Source organism: Grammomys surdaster, unplaced genomic scaffold (genome assembly GCF_004785775.1).
Source record: "Grammomys surdaster isolate TR1022 unplaced genomic scaffold, NIH_TR_1.0 363, whole genome shotgun sequence".
Lineage (NCBI taxonomy): Eukaryota > Metazoa > Chordata > Mammalia > Rodentia > Muridae > Grammomys > Grammomys surdaster.
In genome coordinates this window covers 7,633,605-7,656,634 of record NW_021604782.1, presented here as the reverse complement: position 1 = coordinate 7,656,634, position 23,030 = coordinate 7,633,605, and the positions used below count along the sequence as shown (strand labels likewise).

Below are 23,030 nucleotides of genomic sequence, written 5' to 3'. Positions count from 1 at the left end.
CAAAGGCTGATATACGGGTAGAAAGGTTCCGGGAAATCTTTGGCTGCTGTGTCGGTTGGTAACTTCTTGGTGTCAAAGCGTCTGTTAACAATGCCACAGTTGGGGGAGGAAGCGGCTCACGCTCAGGGTTTGGCTCCTTTAGGCAGGTGGCCAGCCATCCCTCATTTCAGAGAGGTCTGAAATTTCAGTCTGTCATCCCCTCCCCCTCCATGAATATTTAAATAATGTTAATGACCCTTTGAGAACCGACCAGTCTAGAAGTCCTTAGAGAGGACACCAATATACCCATAAAATGGCCCACACAGAAAACAGCATTTTCAAAAAGCAAGCTATTGTGCAGTCTTACTCGGCTTTACAGCAAGTTGTCGGCAGAGGAAAAATCACATAAAGTGGAGCCAGATTCCACTTTTCACTAGGAAAGTGTTTCTCCAGTGATCCACAGCCATCCAAGTCTGATTCCTCTGCAGTCCCTGGGGCTTTCCCAGTTCTCCCAGCCATCCCCTCCCCCACCCACAAACACTGGGCCCAGGGCTCAACTTCTTAAAGTCTGTTTGAATGACAAACACAGCCGGGGGGAAAAGTAAATGCTCCAGCCTGATTTCATTTCCCTAACTTTCTTTGTATCGGAAATCTGGGACCTCCAGAGGTTAGGGAAGTGAAATCAGGCTGGGATTTCCCTGAAAGCTATCTTCATTTAAGAACTAGGGAACCAGACCTCCTGTGAGAAGGGCTTTCTCCTGTCTGAACACTTCCCTAACGCTGACTCAGGGAACACGATAAAGTCTTCCAAGGAAACTTTGATAGGTTATTTCTCCACTGCCAATGAAATGAGTCAATTTAAACCAGATTAGCTTACGTTAAAGGCAGAATTATTGATATTGAGTTTGAGGCTGACCTGGTCTACAGAGTGAGTTCCAGGACAGCCAGGACTACACAGAGAAACCCTGTCTTGAAAAAACAACAACAACAACAAAAAGGCAGGATTGCTTTCAGGTGGGTGAGTTTACTGGTCCCAAGGACCAAGGTCAGGGAAGTCACCATGGGGGAAGGGAGAATAGTGGAGGAAGAGAGAAAGGAGCAGAGACAGAGAGAAGGGACCAAAATGTCTGGATTATATAGGGAAGGGCCTCTGGGAGAAAGGCAGCCCAGCCCCTGGGCTGGAAGGTTCAGGGTTGGGTGCAGGGTATGCCAGGTAGGGACTGAGGGATGCAGGGAGAACCTGGAAGCCAGGTCTGCCTTGGTATGAAAAATAGGTGCCTCAATCTCTTGTCTTGCATCTGAAACCAAACAAACTTCTTCCTTGGCCCTCAGTCTGGCTTCCTTCCCTTAGCATTTAGAGATTGTCTAGTACGACATTTTGGTTTGCTTTGTTTGCTTGGGCTCTTTTGACTCTCATTCTATAGTCCTGGCTGGTCTGAAGGGGCCACTATGCCGGCCTTTCACCATTGGTTTTTTATTTTTTTATTTTTTTTATTTTTTAGACATTATTGGATTTCAGTAGAATCTATCATTGGCTAGCATAAATATCTCCTTTCCTGCCTCCTTTCCCTCTTCCTCCACCTCCCTCCTTTCTTCTTCCTCCCTCCCTAGTCTATAATCTCAGCCCTTGAGAGGCAAAGGCTATCACTGCTATCACTTAGATACCAACCTGGAGAGTTCTGGGCTATCCTGGGCTACAATCTGGTGCATTCTGAGCTAACCTGAGGTACAGTGTGAGATCTTATCTCAAAAAAGAAAAGAAAAGAAAGAACAGAAAAAGAAAAAAAGATATTGGGTGCCCTACATCCTGAACTATTTTGAATACATCAGTATCACATGACAATGCTCCCTGCAAGGAATACACTTCGGAAGGTGTATATTTTATGGCCCACCAACTAGACAAAGAAGGCTTCCAGAATCAAAGCAGAGATGATACTCTATACACACCTCACCTTGGCAAGTATTCCATCATCTCCCTCTCCTTGTATAGGCCTAAATTAGTGTAAGCATAAAAGTTACTAAGGAAATTTGTTTCATTACTAGTCAGTGGTGGCCCACACGTTAAATCTGAGCACTTGTGATGCTGAGGGAGGAGACTGCTCTGTGAGTTCTGATCTACTGAGGGAGTTCCAGGATAGCCAGGACTACACAGAGAAACTCTGTGGGGGGGGGGGGGGAGAGAGAGAGAGAGAGAGAGAGAGAGAGAGAGAGAGAGAGAGAGATTTGCTTCATCATTAGAATTGAGTAAATGCTGAATTCTTTTCCAAAGTAATGTCAATGTTCTATTTAATTTGAAAGTTTATAGCATTCTATAGAAAAAAAAAAAAAACCCGTTGGTAACATTGCCAGGAAAAAAGCTTGTTCAGTGCATGCTGATATCGGAAAACTTTTCTGTTACTTTTCAAAATATTGAAGAAGTAACCATGCTTAAACTTCTTTTGGTATTGTTTAATGTGTGTGTATGTGTGCACTCCCCACAAGTCTCTCTCTTGAGAGCTGATGCATGGTGCAATCTTTTTGTAGCACACTTTGGCCCTGGTCCACCAAAGTACCTTCTGCTGCTTAATCTAACATGTATAACCATCTGGATCCCAGGGACCCAACTCAGATCATCCAGCTTTACCCACAAAGCCATCTTACACGGTTCCTTACAAAATTTAATCAGAGTCTCCTGTATCTTGAGCTGGTTTTTGTTTGGTTGGTTTAGGGGTGGTGCTGAGTTTTTAAAGTCTTTCTGTGTATCTCTTGGCTTTCCTGGAACTCACTATGTAGACCAGGCTGTCCTCAAAGTTACAGCAGTCCACCTGTAACTGCCTGCCCAGTGATGAGATTAAAGGTGTGTGCCATCATGACCAGCTCAGGCTGGTCTTAAATTCCCTATGTAATGGAAAACCTTTAAAACCTTTTAAATTGTGTTTGTTTGTTTTTTTAACTCCATGTGTGTGTGTGTGTGCATGAGCACACGCATGAGTGGGCAGAAGCCAGAGAGGTCAACCCTGAATGTCATTCCAAGCAGGCTAGTCTGGCCAGCCAGAGGACCTCAGTGACCTTCCTGTCCATTGCTCCCAAGTATGCCCCACCATGCCTGGCTTTCGTATGTGGGTTCTGGGGATCAAACTAAGGTCCTCTCGCTTGCACGGAGCGCACTTTACTGGCTAAGCTATGCCCCCAACTCCGGAATAACAGTTACTAAAGCTGAGCAGTTTACAAACAAGCACATCTCCTCTCCTAGATGTGCTTCAGCAGCCTCTTAGAGAAAATAAACGGCTCCTACTCCCATGGACGACACATAACCGGAAGGAATAAAAGTTACCTGCTTGTGAAAGCCCTCATTGTCCAGGACAGACAGCCCTCAATGGTGAACAGCCTTCCACAGGGTTTTGCTTTGTTTTAGGGAGAAGTGAGATTTCTTTTATTATCAGCTAGGTGAACATTTTTCTCTTATGACACCTCTTCTCTGCTGTTGGTGCACTTAAACAACGCCTTGGACAGGAGTGGCCATCCAGGGACTCAAGAAGTAAGACATAGGATGAAAGTGACGGACAAGCTGTCAGACTAGGTACGGGCCGTTAGTATTCTGTCTAAACTCCACTTCCACAGTTACCTGGCAACAGCCAGGTAGGCCTGGCCCGATATAAAAGGGGCTGCTAGCCCCCTCCTCTCTCTCTTGATCTCTTGATCTCTTGCCTCTAGCTTCTCTCTGTCCCCTCCCCCCTCCCCCTTCCCTTCCCCCTCTCTCCACGTGGTCATGGCCTGCCTCTACCTCTACCTCTCTCTCTCTCTCTCCCTCTCTCTCTCTCTCTCTCTCTCTGCCTCTACTACCCTCCTGGCTCCCCTCCTCATGCCCTGAATAAACTCTATTCTATACTATACCAGTGTGTGACTGGTCCCTCAGGGGGAAGAGATGCTTCTGCACAGGCCCCACTGAGACATCCCCTTCCCCCATACCTCTCCACACACCCACAGAACATACTCTCTTTATCTCTCTATCTTTTTATAAACACATCACAGGCCAACAGAACCTCTCCTCCCCTTCCTTCAAACTGAGCAAAATGAACTAAGCCATGGAAATGAACAGATGCCCCAAGCTCAGGGAAAAGACGTTTAAGAAGTCATGAGATCAGCCATGTAACCGTGGTGGCAAACGCCTTTAATCCCAGAGACAGGCTGCTCTCTGAGTTCGAGAGCAACAGAGTAAGTTCCAGAACAGTTGGGACTACACAGAGAAACCCTGTCATAAAAAACAAAATCAAACTAACTAACAAACAAATAGACCTGAGATTGTCCCAGAAAGCTGATCTGAAAATCCAACAGGCCAAGACTGTCCACAATGAAAGAATATTTACCATCTCATCCTTCTAACAAGGGCTGAGATGAAAGTATTAGCTGGGGGTTTCCTTTCTCAGCACCGGATGGTTTCCTAGTAAATCTGAGGTCAGCTGGGTGCTACATAGTGAAACCCTGCTGCTCCATCACCACCACCACCAAAAAAAAAAAAAAAACAAAAGTAAGGAAAAACTGGCTGTGACATGTGTCACTTGTGATTGTCTGAGTTAATTCAGGTGACCTGGTTGTTAGGAGGGAATCTTATTTCTCCCTTGTGGACCCATGTGCTTCCCCCACTTGAAGCTGCATCCTTAGTTGATGTATTCTTCCCTGAGAAAGAAGGACCAATTCCAGTCTTTATGCAAGCATGTTGAAGTAGCTATTCACCCCCACCTCCGCCATTCTTCCTCTAGAACCACCAAATGAACACAAAAACAAATACAAGTTAAAAATAAGATCACTTTTCTGGAACCAGGCATGGTGACAGAACCCAGAAATCTTGACAGGAGAATCTCAAACTCATGGCCAGTCCAGGCGATGCACCAAGACCATCTCTCAAAACAAAAATGAAAGCAGCTGGGCGTGGTATCTCAGGATTATAATCCCAGAATCTGCAAGGCTGAGGCTAGAGGGTTGTCAGGAGTCTGAGACCAGCCAGAACTATATTATTAATAAACTCTCGTGAGGCAGAGTGAGACCATGTCAGGAAAAAAAAAAAAAAAAAAAAAAAAAAACCTTACCTTTTCTGAAAAGAAAGAAAAACAGCTAATTCTTCCAAAAGGTTACAACAGTGGGTGGGGACTGACGAATAAGGAGCCATAAGGTCCCGTGTGCACATGTGCACATGTGTGTATGTGTGTGACATGTGTGTGTTTCCATATGTGTGTGAATGCACATGTATGTGTGTGTATGTGTGTAACATGTGTGTGTTTCCACATGTGTGTGAATGCACATGTGTGAGAGTGTGTTACGTGTCAGTATGTATTTGAACTCTTTTTCCTGAGTAATCTAGATCCAGGAATCTGTATTTGTTTGCATTTGATGCTGCCCACATCCTGGCTTGGGGAGCACAGTCCCCCCCCCCCCCAGGTGGGAAGGAGGAGGTAAGCAAATGGGACAGGGGCAGCTTCCTCTGAGAACACTTGGCTCCAGGGTCATGTTTCCTCTCAATCCTGGATCCTGGCACTTTGCCACGCTTGTCTTTCCTTTGCTTTCTCTCCAGGGTTTCTCACTTCCTGTGCCCGGAGAAGTTCTTTCCTGCCTATTCCATGTTTATTTCCTTTTCCTGAATCCTCACACTTGGTCTTTTCTCTACCAGACATAAGGAAGTGGTCTCCTGGTTCCGTTCACCCAGCTGTTTCAGCCTGTTTTGTTTTGGGTTTTTTTTTTTTTTTTTTTTTGAAACTCAGCCCCAGTTGGCCTTGACCTCACAGAGATCTTTCTGCTTCTGCTTCCAGAGTGCTGGGATTAAAGGCATGTGCCACCATAGCCAGTTTGTTTCAGCCTTTTTAAATGGCTCTTTTAAAAACACACCCACAAAAGCTAAGTGAGGTGGCCCATGTTGGTAATCACAGGACTCTTGGACTTAGGATAGCATACACATGAATCCTTATGGTAAGAACCAAAACGATAAACTAGCCATAGCAGCATAGGCCTATAATCCCAGAATTTAGGAGTTAGAGACAGGAGCATCGGGAGTTCAAAGTCATCTTTGGCTATATAGCAAGTTCAAAGCCAGTCTGAGTTACTGAAAACCCTGTCTCAAACTAAATCAAACTAACCAATCAAACATATATAACCCTAGCCTTCAGGAAGCTCAGGCAGAAGGATCAAATTTGAAGCCAGCACTAGCTATAGTGAGTTCCAAGCTAATCTAGGCAACAAGCTACCTTGTCTCAATCAGTCAATCAATCAGTCAATAAATCAAATGAGCATGGTAGTGAACCCCTAAAATCCCAGCACTCAGGAGGCAGAGACAGAAGAATCAGAAATTCAAGGTCATCCTTTCCTACATAGCAAGTGACTTCAAGGCCAGACTGGGCTACAAGAAGACTCTTGTCCAAAAAGGGACCATGGAGGAGAGGGGACCTACACAAGCAGCAATACAAGCTCCTAGTGGGCTTGTCTCCTCTGTAGTGGCCCATGAGCTCATTTGTTGTTAATATGAACATACTCATGTATTACTTTGGTAATTACATATGATATAATAAATAAAGGCACCACCAAGACTGATGGCTGGTGTTTAATCCTAGGGACCCACAAAGTGAAAGGAGAGAACTGACTCCTATAGTTATCCTGACTTCCATATGTGTATTTATGGCATATGCACATACACACACACACACACACACACACACACACACACATGAATCAATCAATCTGATTTTCAGATATTAAAAAGAAAAAGAAAGTACAATCAACAGATGTAGACTTTACAGGTTTAAAATCCCAGCAACCTTCTGGTTGAAGGCCATAAAATGGAACAGAACACTCCAACAAAACAAGTAAACCCAGACAGGCAATGTCTTGTCTTAGAAGAGTTTTCTTATCATCCCTCCTAGAGCCGGGTGTCCTCTGCTCCTGACTGAGGCTCCTGGCTGCTAAGTAATTCATAGGAAGGCTGAGATAAGACAGAGGCACAGAGGAGGTAGAGTAGGGCACTCGCATGCTGGGAGGCGGGGGCGGGGCGAGCAGGAGAGGGACGGGACGGGGCAGGTCTTGTGCTCCTGTCACAAGCTTGTGCTTTTTATTGTTTTTCCCCCTTGTATGGCTGAGAACGAATCAGAATGTCAGCAATATGACATCTAGAGCTAAGATAAAAATTCTAGGGAACTAAAGTTATTCTTATTTTATAATACAGCAGAATGTCAGGAGGAAGAAAGGAAGGAAGGAAGGAAGGAAGGAAGGAAGGAAGGAAGGAAGGGAGGAAGGAAGGAAGGAAGGAAGGAAGGAAGGACAAAAAAAGCCACTAGCAGAGAGCTAGGTTTTAGTCCCTCCATCACTGTGTGAACTTGAGAAAGTTGCTCAGCCTCTCTGTCCCTCCAAGTCCTCCTTTATCTTTTCTAAGACTTATGAGCAGCAATTGTATCCTCCCCTCCAACAGAACTAGTCTGATTGTCTGGGAGTAGGAGTGTGAGCTTCTGAATACTTGTGTTATCACCAGTATTCAGTCAGGTAGCTGAAGCAGGAGGGTGGAGGGGTGTGTGTGTGTGTGTCTGTGTGTGTGTGTGTGTTTTAGTTGGCAGCCTATTGTAGCTAATAAAGCAATCATTTCTCTTTTCTTTTTCTGCTTGGTAGGTATTTTGAAAAAGGTCTCACTGTGTAGCCTTGGCTAGCATTGAACTCACTTTTTAGACCAGCCTAGCCTTGAATTCACAGAGATCTGCTTCTCTCTATCTCCAGAATGCTGAGATTAAAGGTGCGTGCCACCACTCCTGGCTTCTTTTCTCTATTTTTAATTAAAAAAAAAATATTTTACATGCATTGGTGCTTTGCCTGCGTGTGTGCCTTTGGAAGGGTATTGGATCCCCTGAAACTGAAGTCATAAATAGTTGTGAACTGCCATGTGGGCACTGGGAATTGAACCTGAGTCCTCTGGAAGAGCAGCCAGTGTTCTTAACCACTAAGCCATCTCTCTAGCACCTATTCTTAATTTCTTTTTTTTTAAATTTTTATTTTTTATTGGATATTTTATTTACATTTCAGATGTTAGCCCTTTACCCCATTTTCCCCCCCTCCACCCAAGAACCCCCTACCCCATGCCCCATTCTTAATTTCTAAGACATCATTTTATGTATAAATGTTTTGCCTGTGTGCATATAAAGTACTCACAGAAGTCCCCTGGAACTATTTGTAAGCCGCCACATGGTTGTTAGGAACAGAACCCAGTTCTTTTGCAAGATCTACAACCGCTTTTAGCTGCTGGGCCAACTCTCCCATCTCTCCATGCATTTACTGCAGCTGGATATGGTGGAACACACCTGTGATCCCACAGGTGAGAGCAATAAGATTAGGAGTTCAAGTGCAGCCCCAGCTACATAGTGAGTTTGGGGCTAGCTTGGGCTACGAAAGACACAAAACAAAAGGCAAATAATTTACATGAATATCCTGATTTTCACTGCAAATTTTGTTTGTTTTTTTTTCCCAGGTTGGTCCCTGTGTGCTAGGCAAGTGCTCTACCACTGAGCTACCGTCTTGGCCTCATCGAGTGCACGTTTAACCATAATTTTTACTGCAATAGATCTTAGCATGGAGCAAGGCCCTAGAGAGTGGGTAGAGGAGATGGGCAAGGAGAGGGAAGAACACTAGCTGCTCACTTAAACAACCTTCAGTGTTTATGAAGCAAGATAAACTCGTCTGTGGATGCAGCAGTTGTTCTGAGGCTTAAGCTGGAGCTTGAGGACTTTGTGCTATTTCAGAAACATGGGGTTCAGGGCAAATGGCCACAGAAATTCTGCTCAGGCTTTCTGAATCATTTTTGATCACTTGGGGTGATAACAGAGACACGCAGGAGCTGCACAGACATCCTTGTTCCCTGCCTAAGTGATCCAGCTTGGCGACCTTCCCACAGTGCTCCAGGCCAGTGGTTTCCCAGGTTGCTCTGTGGCTTCTGAGTTTGGCTTGACTCAGTACGTTCTGCTGGAAGCCACAGGTTCTGGCTTTTACACAGGAACCTTGTTTCCAAAGCAGCTGGAGCAAATCATTGTTAAGATAACACTCGGAACTCCCCCGGGCCCTGCTCAGAAGATGCAGATAACACTGAGACAGCTTCTAGAGCTTTCCTGTCATCAGACACTCCCACTACAGGAATGCTCGAAAGGAGCGTAGAGGAAATACATGGATGTATCTGTGGACACACAGATAGGTACATCTGTGTATGTTTCGGAACTTTTGCTAGAAGTATCTCCACCGGTGCCATCTATTTCAGGAAGAAATCACTCTGAAAAGTTGTGGGTTTTTTTTTAAATTTGTTTTGTTTTTAGTGTCTTGCTATATAATTGAAGATGGCTTTGAACTCACAGAAGATTCTCTTGCTCTGCCTCCTGAGTACCTGAGATGCCCAGTGTGCTTCATCATAGCTAGCTTTGAGGATGAGGGCATCTTAGCAAATAACAAACTTTGTAAAAGTACAGGACTATTTCACCAGGGGCTGGCATGATGGCTTGGTCGGGAAAGGCACTTGCTACCAAATCTCATGGCTGAGTTTGATCCCGGGAACCTGTATCCCAGAAGAGAACTGAATGTAAAAAGCTGTCCTCTGACCTTCACACACACAGAGACATGCACACATACACCAACACCTACCTACTCACACTCAATAAAAATAAAAATGTCATGAAAAAGAATAGTTTGTCAATGTTTTAAAAACTGGAATGACAGCTTGGCCTGTCATTCCAGCTACTTAGGAAGCTAAAGAAACAGGATAAAAAAAAAAATGCAACCTTGGCTCGGGCTTTCAAAGTGAATTCAAGGCCAGACTTGGAAACAGAGTGACCCTGTCTCAAATTGGGGAAAAAAGAAAGGCTGGAAGAGCTCTTAGTGGGAAAGCACATGCCTAGCCAGCACAATCCTATGTTTAATCCCTGTCACCACCTAGACAACACGAACACACACACACACACCACACACCTCACATATATACCACACCACATACATAGCACACACACACACACCACACACCTCACATATATACCACACCACATACATAGCATACACACACACACCAGGAGGGCTGGCATGGTGGCACACACTTGTAATTTTAGTGTGCTTGGGAGGTGGAAGCAGAAAGATCAGAAGTTCCAGGTTATATTCAGCTGCATGACAAGTTTAAGGCCAACCTGGGCTACATGAAACCATGTCTCAAAGGGAAGCTAATGGGCCCTGGGCAGTTTCCTATTTTACTTTGCAGAGAAACTGGATCCAGCTTAGAAGCCATGATTCCTAAGGGAAATGTATATAGAGAAACATTGGCTGATAGTCAGGAAGGTCTCACTGTGTGGTTCAGACTGACTTCAAACCTCAGGCCAGGTATGGGCATTCACACTTAATAGCTACCAGTATACTGTGTACACTGAAACTACACCTCTGTCTGCTTTAAACTTTCATAAAATATATGTCTTGAATAATAATTACCAGAGTCTGTGCTTTGGAAGTAGGCTTTCTCCCTAGACCTCAACAGACGAAATGTACTGGCTAGTTTTATGTTAACTTGATGCAAGCTTGAGAAAATGACTGCATACAATCTGACTATAGGGCATTTTCTTAAGTGATTGCGGGGGGTAGGGCCCAGCTCATTGTGGGCGCTACCATCCTAGGGCTGGTGATCCTGTGTCCCATAAGAAAACAGGCTGAGCAAGCCAGTTACTAGGATCCATTCATGGCCTCTGCATCAGCTCCTGTCTCCAGGCTCCTGAGCTATTTGAGCCCCTGTCCTGACTTCCTTCAGTGAGTAACTACGATGTGGAAGTGTAAGCCACTCCCCCCACACACTTGCTTTTGGTCCTGGTGTTTCATCACAGCACTAGAAGGCCTAATTAGGACACGAGACTAAAATCAAAATGGAATCATCCACACAGCAGTCATTAAAGTCAGACTTGTCATTAAACCGAAAGTAAGTTCTATCCAAGCCTTAAAGAAATCTGGACAATGAGAGACAGCCAAGTTTCCCAAGTAGAGCACTACAAAGGGCTTCTGTCTCAATGCTATGCCCTTTCATCCTTTGGTCCTGACAAAGCAACCCGAAGGTGCTCTGCAGTTAACTTCTATTATTCTGTCTCCCCATCCCTCCTCTTCAGAGGAAGCAGTCCCAGACAATCAAGGTGCTTTTGCCATTTGATTGTGTCCCTTTTATCTCCTTTCAGACTACAAAACCATCTGTTCTGTCAATGACAGTGCTTCTTAAGTCTTTCGGAAGTACTATCTGATTATAAAACTAAAACTACGGCTACTTAAGATCACCAAACCAAACCCAGGCAAGGTAGCTCATGACTATGATCTCAGCACTTGGGAGATTGAGGCAGGAGCATTACCACAAGTTTGAGGCTAGCCTGGGTTAGACAGCAAGACCCTGTCTCTAAAACCTAATACCATATCAAGAAACAGATGTTTGAACTAAACTGTAGATTTTATTTACACAGTTGTCAGACTTGAAAGGAAAAAAATCCAAACCTGCAAATATATAAACATCAAACCACGGTGATCTATACCTTAGTGGCACCCTCCTGCCTGTGACTTCTAGACTCAGCAAATAAAAATACAGATTGCCACTTTAAGTCAACAACAAGCAATTTCTTAGGGTAAGTACAAAGCTTGTTTTATGTAGTATTTGGGATATACAAACTGTTCAAAAATAATTCCTTAAGAATTATCTCAAGTTCAACTTTAATTGAGTCTGCAGGGTGGTGGTGGTGGTGAGTGGATTTGATTTTTGGTGCTTAAGGTTGAATCTAGGACTTGAACATGCAAGCACATGTTCTGCCAGTGAGCTAATCTGGCTAAGTTATTCCTGCCCATCTCTATAGAGTCTTCCTGCTTCAGCTAACAACAATCAAACCAAATCAATCAAACAAACAAAGGACAAAACAAACAAACAAAAAAACAAACTCCAAACAAAACAAAAATTGCATTTACTATACTATTCAAATACAGAAGTTACAAAGTATCTTTTTAAAATTTTTGATGCAGGGTTTACCATTGTAGCTCAGGCTGCCCTGGACCTCACTATGTAGCCAAGGCTGACCTCAAACTGCTAACAATCCTGCCACAGCTCTGAGTGCTAGGATCACAGTCATGAGTTACCACCACTCCTGGCTTCCAAGAGTCTTTCTATCTGATTCAAAACCTGGCTCCTGAATCTTTGGTATGTGACCTAACGTCACCCACCACAGCTGTGACCAGAGCTGTGACCGCACCTGTGAAAAGGGTTAGGAATAGTTTTCCTTTGCAACATTGTTTTGAGGATTATATGGGATAAACAGAAGGAGAAAACAATAGCAAAATTAAAAGAGACAGTGAATGTAAGCATTTGGCACAGTTCTTAGCTCAGAACAAGCAATCTGTCCCTACTGTCACTGTTAGCGAGAGAGCACAGTGAGAAGCTGAGACAGCTCAGGAAGGACCTAGGGTCTTTGCTTTGCCAGATCTATTTCTACATGTAACTGAGATGTCATGACCTCAGACGTTCATTTTATGTGACAAAAAAGAGGCAGGACACAGAAAGAATAACAACACATTGGTGGAGTAGTTTATGACAAGTCCTTTCAAACTTAAAATGTTTGGTTTTTCTTTTTAAATATTTATTTTTATTTTATGCCAACAAGTATCGGCATGCATGTGGTGCACACGCATGCAGTGCCCACAGAAGTCACTGAATCCCCTGGAACTGAAATCATAGGTAGTTGCAAGCTGCCATCTGGGCAGTGGGAACCCAACCCAGGGCTTCTGTTACAGCATCCTGGTTTTAACCATAGAGCCATCTCTTCAGTACCTTAGCCTTGAACACTTTATCCTCCTGTCTCCACCTCCCGAGTATCAGGGGCACAGGCATTTTCATTTCTGGCTGGCATTTTGTTTTGTTTGTGTTTGCTTGCTTGTTTCCCTTGTTGTTTTTGCTTTTGCGTGATTTTAAATGTAATATTTTAAAATTTATTCTTTGAAAATTTCACAGAAAAAAGTCTCCTGAATCAAATTGGTGCTACCTATCACATATGAATGTGAGGCCATCCACTGGAGCCTGGGCAGCCTAGCAGCACCACATCCCTTAAGAAAAATGAATATTCCTTCTCCAGCAGCACTCAATTGCCAAGAGCTAAGCTTGTAAGATCATTCTGTAGAGCAGTCTGGCCTCAAACTCATAGAGATCCACCTGCCTCTGCCTCCCAAATGTTAGGACTTTAGCATTATCTTTTAGAATAGTTTTTTTTTAAATTTTTTCAACTTTTATTTGTATATATGTCTGAGCACCACAGGCATGCAGTGCATGGAGAGGCCAGAAGAGAGCATCAAATGCCATGGAACTAGGGTTACAGACGGTTGTGGGTGGCTTTGTGGGTTCTGGGAATCTGTCTCCAGTCTTCTGGAAGGACAGCCAGTGTTCTGCTCTCAGAACCATTCCTCCAGCCCTGGGTCTGGACTTTTCGACTGGCCTGAATTTGATTTTGTGCAGGTCTTGTACGCACAACCACAACTGCAGTGAGATCGTGAGTTTGACAACCATTAATTAGCATGTCATATCCCGTTCTACTGGCTCTTTCTGTTCCCTCCCTCTTCTGTGATGTCCTCGAGCCTTTCAGAAGTGGAGTGTGGGGCTGACCTTTTGAGATGGGCTCTTCTTGTGTGGCCTAGCCTGGCCTGACATTCAACACTCCATGATCACAACATGCTGGGATTATAGGCATACACCACCATAGCAAGCTGAAAGTGTGTGTATTGTGTCAAACTATTTTGAGACAGAGTCTTTCACATAATAGATTTGAACTCATGGTGTTTTTCCTGTCTCAGTCTCCCAAGTGCTGGGTTCACAGATGGGAGCAATCACACCCAGCTAAAACTATTTTTTGACTTGAGTTTTTGTTTTGTTTGCTGCAGGGTCTCAATATGCATCCCTGGCTGGCCTGGAACTTGCTATGTAGGCCAGGCTGCCCTTGGACTCACAGAGATCCTCTTGTCTCTGTCTTCCAAATGACAGTTAAAGGTGTGGACCGGTATTCCCATTGTATTTTGAAGAAAACTTAAGACAGTTATTCTCAAAGAGAAAGTATTGTGAAAGTTGTCCCACATAAGCCTGGGCTGTCTCCTCCCAACGGGGTCAACCCCCACTGAGAGCCACTATCTTAAATAGACTCAGAGACCTAAAAAAAATGAATGCGTGGTGAAAACTTCCTTTAGTCAGGGAACAAATTTAGAGCAACCTCTATGTGTGTGCATAGTGTAGACAAAACTTCTGGACCCAGATGTGTCTTTTTGTCCCAGCCCCCACACCCCACCCTGACACAAAACAATACCTCAGTGTTGTCACCATTGAGAACAAAGGGCAAAGGCCTCTTCATTGTCAGCAACAGAAGACTCTCCAGGATGGCTTTTTATACCCAAAGCCAAAGAAAGCTGTAACCTGTGACCCCTATTCACCACAGGAAGAGTCAAGATGCTTTCCCTGCTTTGTAATGGAGAACATCTGTCCTTCTCAGGGGACAGTCTCTCTCCCAGCAACAGTTTCACACAGAGAGAAGCATCCTCTTTGCAGGGGGCTGTCCACCTTAACTTCCTTATCTTGGAAATGTGCCTGCCCTTCTCAAACACTCTACCCACAGCCTCTAACACAACTCCAGGATGCCAGTCTTATTTGTGGCTTAAGCAAGGGAGAAATGTTGGAGATTTAATGACAATACAAGCATTTTCTAAGAGAAATCCTGATGTTTACACTCTTCTTCAGAAACACTTAGTTTTAAGTTTTTTGTTTGTTTGTTTTTTAAAGAATTATTTATTTTATGTGAGTACACTGTAGCTGTCTTCAGACACACCAGAAGAGGGTGTCAGATCCCATTTCAGATGGTTGTGAGCCACCATGTGGTTGCTGGGAATTGAACTCAGGACCTCTGGAAGAGTAGTCAGTGCTCTTAACCGCTGAGTCATCTCTCCAGCCCTATTTTGTTTGTTTTAAGATAAGTTCTCATTATGCAGCCCAGGTTAGCCCCCCCAGTTCACAGAAATCTGCCAGTGTCTGCCTTTTGAGTGCTGTGTTTAAAAGTGTAGGACAGGCTAGTTTTTAGTCTTAATCTGCTAGAAACAAGAGGGCTTAGGACAACCCACCATGTTGGGGTTGAAGAAGCCATGTACTGTCATCCAGGACTGGAAACATGCAATTCCTGAGAGAAAATAGAAAGGGTTTCCAGGAGAGAAGCAATGACTGAGGGCCAGGATGTAAGCTACTTTCCAAACCTGCACTGTCCCAGCCTCTTGAACTTCTTCCCTGGGCAGCATTTTAAAAGGACAGGCTCAAACAGGAGGCCTGGAAAGTGCTGTTCTTGACCCAAGAATGGTCTTGTAATAACAAATTACATCCCAGAGTTGAAGAGGTCAGCGAAGATGTTTTCTTTTCATTCTAAGCAGTTAGGTGACAGGGAAATAGTTTAGTCAGTAAAGTGCTTGCAAGCTTGAAGACTGGAGTTTGATCCACAGAAGCCAAGTTTGTAAGACAGGCTTGTGTTTGTAATTCCAAAACTTCCAAAACAGAAGGTCCCTAGGGCTCTCAGGGCAGCCAGCCTAGCCTGCTTGGTGAGCTCCAGAGCCAGGAAGCAACCTTGTCTCAAAACCAAAGGTAGACAGCATTTAAGAAGCAATGCCAGTGTCTTCTGGATTCTGCAGACATGCAATGGTACACACACACACACACACACACACACACACACACACACACACACACACACCCCTGCATGTGCATGTGCCTGGATTACTCCAGAATTACTAGAAAAGTAACATTACATTATGGACCAGATGAGAATAACCCCACCCACAAAACTGCTACATCTCAATAAAAAGAACTCAGACCTTGTAGCTTGTCCACTGTCTAGATTTACCTCCTGTTCTCCACAGTCAGTCAAACTGCTATTCACATCTTTTAAGATTGAATTGTTTCCAAGAATAGCTAACCTCTCCCTTGGAAGAGTTCCAGCATCTTCAAAGTACAGAGCATCTCAGAGCACCCATGTATGTATGACCTAACCATCTCCAGACGGAAGTTCCTGGTAGCCTGGTTACACTGCTTACAGGCCTTCCAGAGTTAGCTTATAGGAAACTGACCTATTGTCCACTTGACTTCAGAAAATGAGAGTCTCTTTAGTGCCTATAAACTACATTGCGATCTTTCAGGAAAATGGAAAACCTCTTTCCAGTTGTTGCTGACAGAGGCAAACTTTCAAGTCCTTCTCTGACTCTCTTGCATTCTTCTTTCTCTGATTTTTTTTCTTAAAAAGAAAAAAAAAACATGTTTCTACAATCAGCCTGTATGATTAGCAACTAAATGAGCAACTAAATGCTGCTCATCTAAATAAGCTGACCCTCTGAAAGAGCAACTGTGTCGCCATAACTCCGCAATGCATTTCCTGAGATGGTTGTGGACTGGTTCCTCTCTGCAGCTACCTCTCTGGAAATTTGTGTATATAGTATAGCATCACTGACAGAAAGGAGGAACAACTTCCAAGTCCACCAACTTGTAAAAGTATAAAAGCAAACCGAAACGGGACTGGCTATGTAGCTCACTGCAGAACACTTGCCTGCCATGTACCAGGTCCTGGGTTTCGGCCCCGCTTTTCCAAAACAGCCCCGTTAGACATCAGCACACTGGCTGGCATACTCACAAACCAAATGTCATTCAGCATTACTAGGAATGAAAAGGATGCTTCCAGGAACTCCCTCATCAAGTCATACTAAGGCAGGCACACAAGGGCATATGTTATAAGACTGCACAGCCTGGAGTTCTGGTGAGAAGTGGGCGGGTGAGGTCTTCCAGGAGTGGTGAGGATATTTTAAACCTAGTGGGGCTGGAGGTGTAGTTCAGTGGTAGAGTACGTGCCTTGGGCTTGTAACAATGCATTTGCTGAAAGTTATTAAACACATGGATGATCTTTATGGTATAAAAACTATATGCACCAAAAAGTATTCTTTAAAACCCAAAGGGAACTGAGTGTGGTGGCAGAGGTGGAGGCTGAAAATAGAAAGGGAAAGAATTCGAAGTGACCCTTAGCTACATAGAAATGCTAAGGTCAGCCTGGGCTACGTAAGACGTTTGTTTGTTTGAGACAAGGTTTCTCTGTGTAGGCCTGGCTGACCTGGACAACGTGCTGGCAGCCATGAGGAAGGCGGCCAAGAAGGATTGATGAACCCTCCCCCAATAAAAGATCATCGTTCCTATTAAAAAAAAAAAAAGACATCGATTTTCTCATAACTCTGAAATTCCATAGTCTGAGATCACCATTGGTATTACTGTATTCCTTACCAGGCTCTAAGGAAGCTCCTTCTACATATTCTAGTTTTGGGAAGGTCATTAGTTTGGGGTTTCGTCATTTTGGGGTGCTAGAGATTGAACTGAAGCCTTACACACGAGGAGCCACTGAGTCACCCTTAGTCTCTTCATTTGGTTCTAGCTTGGGGCTGCAGAACTCCTATTTTGGCCTCTGTTTCTTCATATGGCCTTCTCCACGAATGCCTGTTTCTCTCTTTTATCTCTTAGAAAGACACATGTTATTGGGTTTAGCACCATCTGCTGAATGTGGAGTGATGTCATCTCAAGACTCTTAATTCTATCTACAAAGAGGCTTTCTCTAAATTAAGATCATGTTTGCAGGCAGCAGGAGTTAGGACAGATGTTTCTTAGGGTGGCGGGCACTGGTCTTTATTTTATTTGAATTAGCTAACAACGTAGCAGGTTTCATTAAGGAATCTTTATACTTACCTGTTTTAGTTACCGCCCCACCCCCATCTCCTTGACTTTCATCCCAGTGGATGTACCCTCCCTTCCTCCCCAGTAGTCCTTCATCTCTCCATCTGCCTTCATGCCATATGTGTTTTATTACCTTCCCCTCCCCTAAAGCCTCCCCCTCCCCTTCATAGGTCCCCTTTCTAGTTTCCCAGCCTCTATACCCATTCCCTCCCACAGTTCAGATACTTTTGTTTGGTTGGGTTTGTGTTTGGCAATAAGTGCTTGCTATACAACCCAGCCAGAGTGGCCTTAAACTCATCAGCCTTTTGCCTCAGCTTCTCAAGTGCTGGGATTACAGGAAGGACCACCAGGTTTTTGTTGTTGTGCTTGTTTGTTTTTCGTCTCTCTGTGTAGCCCTGGCTTGCCTGGAACTCACAGAAGCCTTCCTGCCTCTGTTTCCAGAGTGCTAGGATTGAAAGTGTGTGCCACCACACCCAGCTGATTTTTGTTTGGTTTTGATTTTGATACAGGTTTCTCTGTGTAACCCTGGCTGTCCTGAAACTCCCTCTGTAGACCAGGCTGGTCTCAAATTCACAGAGATCCACCTGCCTTTGCCTCCTGAGTGCTGGGATCAAAGGTGAGCGCCACTACTGACCAGTCCCAGCTGATTTTTAAGATATTATTTTTAATCATATGTGTTTGAATCTGTGTGTGGATATGTATATGCATGTACATATATGTACATGTAGATGTCTGAGGAGGTCAGAGATGTCAGTTCTTCCTGGATCTAGAGTCATAGGTGACTGTGTGCCATCTCTCCTGGGTGTTTGCAATTGAACTCTGGTCTTTTGGAATAGCGGTAAATACTCTTAACTGATGAGCCAGCCCCCTGAATTTTTTTTAATAGTATACATTAATAGATCAAAAGGAGCTTGATTATGGCCTCCTCATCCATATAGAGCATATTTATCCCCTTATCTCCCTTCCCCGTCTCTCTGGTTCCCCTTCTGTTTTCAAAGAGTTCCCTAGAAGTGAAGTGTTTTATGATTTGAAACTTAACCCATTAGAATGAGCAATTTAAAACTATCAAACAGGTCCGTATGAAGCTCCATCCACAGTGATGTATTTAGAAGATGTTTTAAATATAGAGTTGGGAACTGATCGGGTACTTGCCTGGCCAAAAACAAACAAAAAAACAAGATAAACAAACAAACAAAAAAACCAAGGCCTTGGATTCAACACCTATTAGACAAATAAATAAATACATAATAAAATAGAAATGAGCTCTTCATTCAATGCATGTGGTGTGTGTGCTACGATCAAATCCATCCCGTCCCTCCTTCAAATGCCTCCCCTATTCCTCCTACCACTTTTCCCTGTCTCAATACCACAATAAGAAACAAAACAAAAAGAGGACTTTTTTGGTCTTACATTTCCAAAAGAAAACATTCAGAAATGGCACATACTAGAAATTCAGATCATCTGGAAAAAAAAAAAAACAAACCCACCAAAACAAACAAAAACAAAAAAACAAAAACCAAATCAAAACAAGCAAGCAAACAAACAAAAACAGCAGAAGAGAGGCCTTTTCCTTTCTATCCGACCCAGTATGGCTGAGTCTCTGATAATGTTCACCAAGGAGCCCTTCATCCCCGCAATGATTACATATTTCATGCATTTTATTTGAACGGTGCTGATTTCATTAACTTCCAGATGACTCATTTTAGAAACGTCTGGTTGTCACTGTTCCCGCCTGCGTGGGCCATGTGCTGCCTTCCTGCTGACATCACTGGAAATCTTGAGCCCGAACCAAAGCTGCCCTGTGCCTCCATGACCTTTCTCCACAATGCACAGTGAGGCTGGACTCCTCAAAGCTCAGAATATTCACGTCTGCTGCTCTGACCCCGTGGAGATTACTACTTGGACACACACGTTCATAAATGACCTACAGCGGGCCCAGGGGAAATCAAAACATATTCAGGCTCTCCAAAACTTCCTCAGGGCAGGTGAGATGGCTCAGCAGGCAAAGGTCCTTAGAGACAAGCCTGACATTTTAATTCAATCCTCAGAACACACATGGAAGGAGAGAACTGTCTCCTACAAATCGGCCTCTGACTGTCACACTCCTGTTCTGGTGCATTACAAGCCCCCCCCCACACACACATACCCATTCACACAAAATGGACAAACGTTTTAAAAGCTTTCCTAATCTGCTTCAGACTTCAGGAAACCCATGTCCATTTTAGCAAGAAGGCCAGCAGGGCAGAGGGAGCCTGCCACGATCTCACTCAGAAGCCACCTGGGAAAGTCTTACCTGGATGGCCATGTCTGCGTTGGTTCCTATGGGATCTCCAGTCACCTCACCTCCCTTCAGCAGCACCGTAGACCACCCAGATGCTGGAAAAGAAAACAGAAGAAAAGAAAGGGGATTTGAGCCAAGTGGATCTGTCCTATCTGATGGAAAGCTGCATAGCTGTCCTTTAGCAGATTAAAACCCCAGGTGACTTGTAAGGGAACCGAGTGGTAACTAACATGCAGCCTCTGATCTATCTGGTGGTTACTGGTTACTGAGAAGGCTTATTTGCCAAGGTATGGTCAGTTGGCATGTCCTTTGATTTTACTTAATTCCCAACTTTGGAGTCTCATTCAAGTCCTGCACCCGTGCTGCTGTCCCCTCCCTCCCCGCCCCCAGTTTGAGACAGGGCCTTTCTCGGGTAGCTCAGGCGCTCCTGAAACTTGAAAGAAGTAGGAATAAGAAGTGGAAAAGATCCCTGGGGATGCAAAAAAGGACTTTTGAGAAAACCAGTGTCTACAAATCAATGTTATCATGAGGCGTCGTCATGATGGTATTTTTCTCTTAGTCCCAAAACTGCATAGAGATCTGTTCTATGCCACTCTCTTGTGTGGTGTTGTCTGGTAAAAAAATGAAAGGAGTCGGGGAGAAGAGAAGATAGTAGCCATGCATATATAGGAACTCTCCAAGTATGTAGACTTTGAGGAAGACCTTGTGCTAACAATGTCAGAGAAGGTGTTAGGCACACTCTACACATAAGAGGGTTACAGACCAACTTCTTTTGAACTGTAAAGAAAAGGGCAAGCTGTTATGTTGAGGACTCAAAGATGTAAGACAATTGGCCAGGGTTTTGTTGTTGTTGTTGTTGTTTTTTTTTTTTTTTTTTTTTTTTTTGCAGGAGGATGTTTATCCATCTAAACATGCCACTTTCATTTTCAAAATGGTGATTGCTCCCCTGGCATGGTGTAAATGTATCATAGTATCACTGGTTGGAATGCTTATCTGCAAATCCTTCAGCTCCAGAATGCTGCCAGTGACTTTCAACCTCTGCTTGCCCATCAAGTTCCAGAGGAGACTTTCCATTCCTCTAAGATCTATGATTTACCATTGCACAGACAGTTAAATAGCTCACATGTGGAACGTTAAAAGACATTCCAGACAGACACTCTGCTATTATTAGTTTCAAGAGTACAATGTCCTTTTTTGTGAGGAAAATAAGCCGAATAATTTGAGCTAAGTCCTGAATTCTGTTATATATGCATTCACCCACAAACACTGTACTATTATATAAAGTGACCCTTGCTTTGGCTGTCTGAGATAGAACCTCATATATAATTCATGCTGGTCTAAAATTCACTGTGTAAATTAAACTGATCTCAACTGAGGTTGAAGTAATCCTCCTGCCTCAGCCTCTGAGTATTAGTGCGAGCCAGCAGGCCCATCTCCATAGAGTACTTTTTTTTTCTGTTTTGCTTTTTAAATTACTTTGTTTATTTAGGAGTGAGTGTATGGGAGGAGGGCATGTCCAAAGTGGCTGGAAGAAGGCTTTGGATACCCTGGCGCTAGAGTTTCGGTGGCCATGAGCTACTGGACAGTAATACTAAGATTTAAGCTCTTGTCTTCCAAATGAACAGCAAACACTCTTAACCACTGGGCTACCCTTTCTCGCTTGTTTGCTTGGTAGGTTTTTGAGCTAGGGTCTTCTATAACTCAAGTTACCCTTTAACTCATATATAGGTCACAGCTAGGATGACCTTGAATTTCTGATCTCTGGCTTTTACCACTGGAATGCTAGGATTACCAACACACTCAGCATCCATAACATGCTTTTAAGTAATAACTTTTCTTCACACTGCCCTTTCTCTACTCAGCTCCACACCCTCCCCCCATCCATGTTCTCCCTCACCTCCACAGTGCTAAGAGTGAACCCAGGCCAGAGCCTCATGCTAGCCAGACACTCTTAACATGCCATCTCTTCAATTCCTATTTATAACCTCTCTGAAAAGAGAAATAATATTTGATATTAATTCTATAATCTCTAGAAATACTTTCACATTAATTATTACATGTTTTGAAGATCAGATCAAACAAACCTTCAGGAAAAAAAAAACACCATCTCCCTCCCAGCAACAGTATTCAGTCACAGTGAAAAGACTAGGGTTTGGGGGCTGCGTCCCACTGTCTTCGTTTTCATCCTAACCCAAGCCTCTGTGTGAAAGCCTCACAATCCAGACTTGACCAGTTTATCTTCCTTTTAATTGCCTTTGGCTCATAGGATGTCAAAAACATCTCTATTCCTGGAGCAGTTCTCAGCTGGGCAGTTACAAAAAAAAAAATTAACGGAACTTCGGAACAATGATTTCCCTTAAGCATTCGTCTTGCCCTTGGAAGCCTTGCCCGGAGATAGGCTGATGGGGCCTGCTTCCTCTGGGTGAGAAGCTCTGCTCAAGGTTTGGAGGAGCAGAGGAGGATGTCACCCACCCAGCCCAACCTATTCCAGGTAGTGTCTCATCCTTCCTGAGGCCCAGCTTTCTCCTGCTTGGGGCAGATGGGCATACCAGACCCTAAGAGAGCCTCCTGCAGAAGCAATGGAGGCAGGAGACATCTTCCTGTAGGACACTCTCAACTGGAGGGTTCACAAGGACAGCGGAAAGCCTCACCTTCTGAAAGACTAAAGATATTCCTCTATCTGGCCCAGAGGTTGCTGAATCTCCTTTTTAACCTTTCTACTCTCCCTGAGTGGGGGGCGTCTACCCAGAGGCCTCTGAGGAGGCTATGGTGGTTCACATCTGTGATCCCAGCATGTGGGGGCTGAGGCAGAAAGAAAGGCTGTGAGTTCTAGGCCAGCTTGAACTACAGAGTGTTTTAAAACAATAAAAATATTTATTTTCCCCACAAACCAAAAACCTAAAACAAAGCAAAATAAACAACCAAAGAAAAGTAACAGCTTGCCAAGTTGCTCAGAGGTCTCAGTCCTATACAGAGCACTAGCCGAAGTGTCTAACATTTCACAGAGGA

At 44.0% G+C, this 23,030-nt stretch overlaps 1 protein-coding gene across 2 annotated transcripts in view; it reads right to left on the bottom strand.

Moving 5' to 3' along the window:
- The window catches only part of Akap2 (A-kinase anchoring protein 2), a 137,673-nt gene extending 117,616 nt beyond the window's left edge, over positions 1-20,057 (bottom strand). For both annotated transcript variants that reach the window (XM_028779889.1, XM_028779893.1), the window contains exon 1: positions 20,034-20,057. In XM_028779889.1, the coding sequence (XP_028635722.1) occupies positions 20,034-20,045 (12 nt within the window). In that variant the 5' untranslated portion in view covers positions 20,046-20,057. The remainder of the gene's footprint in view (positions 1-20,033) is intronic.
- Between the last annotated feature and the right edge of the window lie 2,973 nt (positions 20,058-23,030).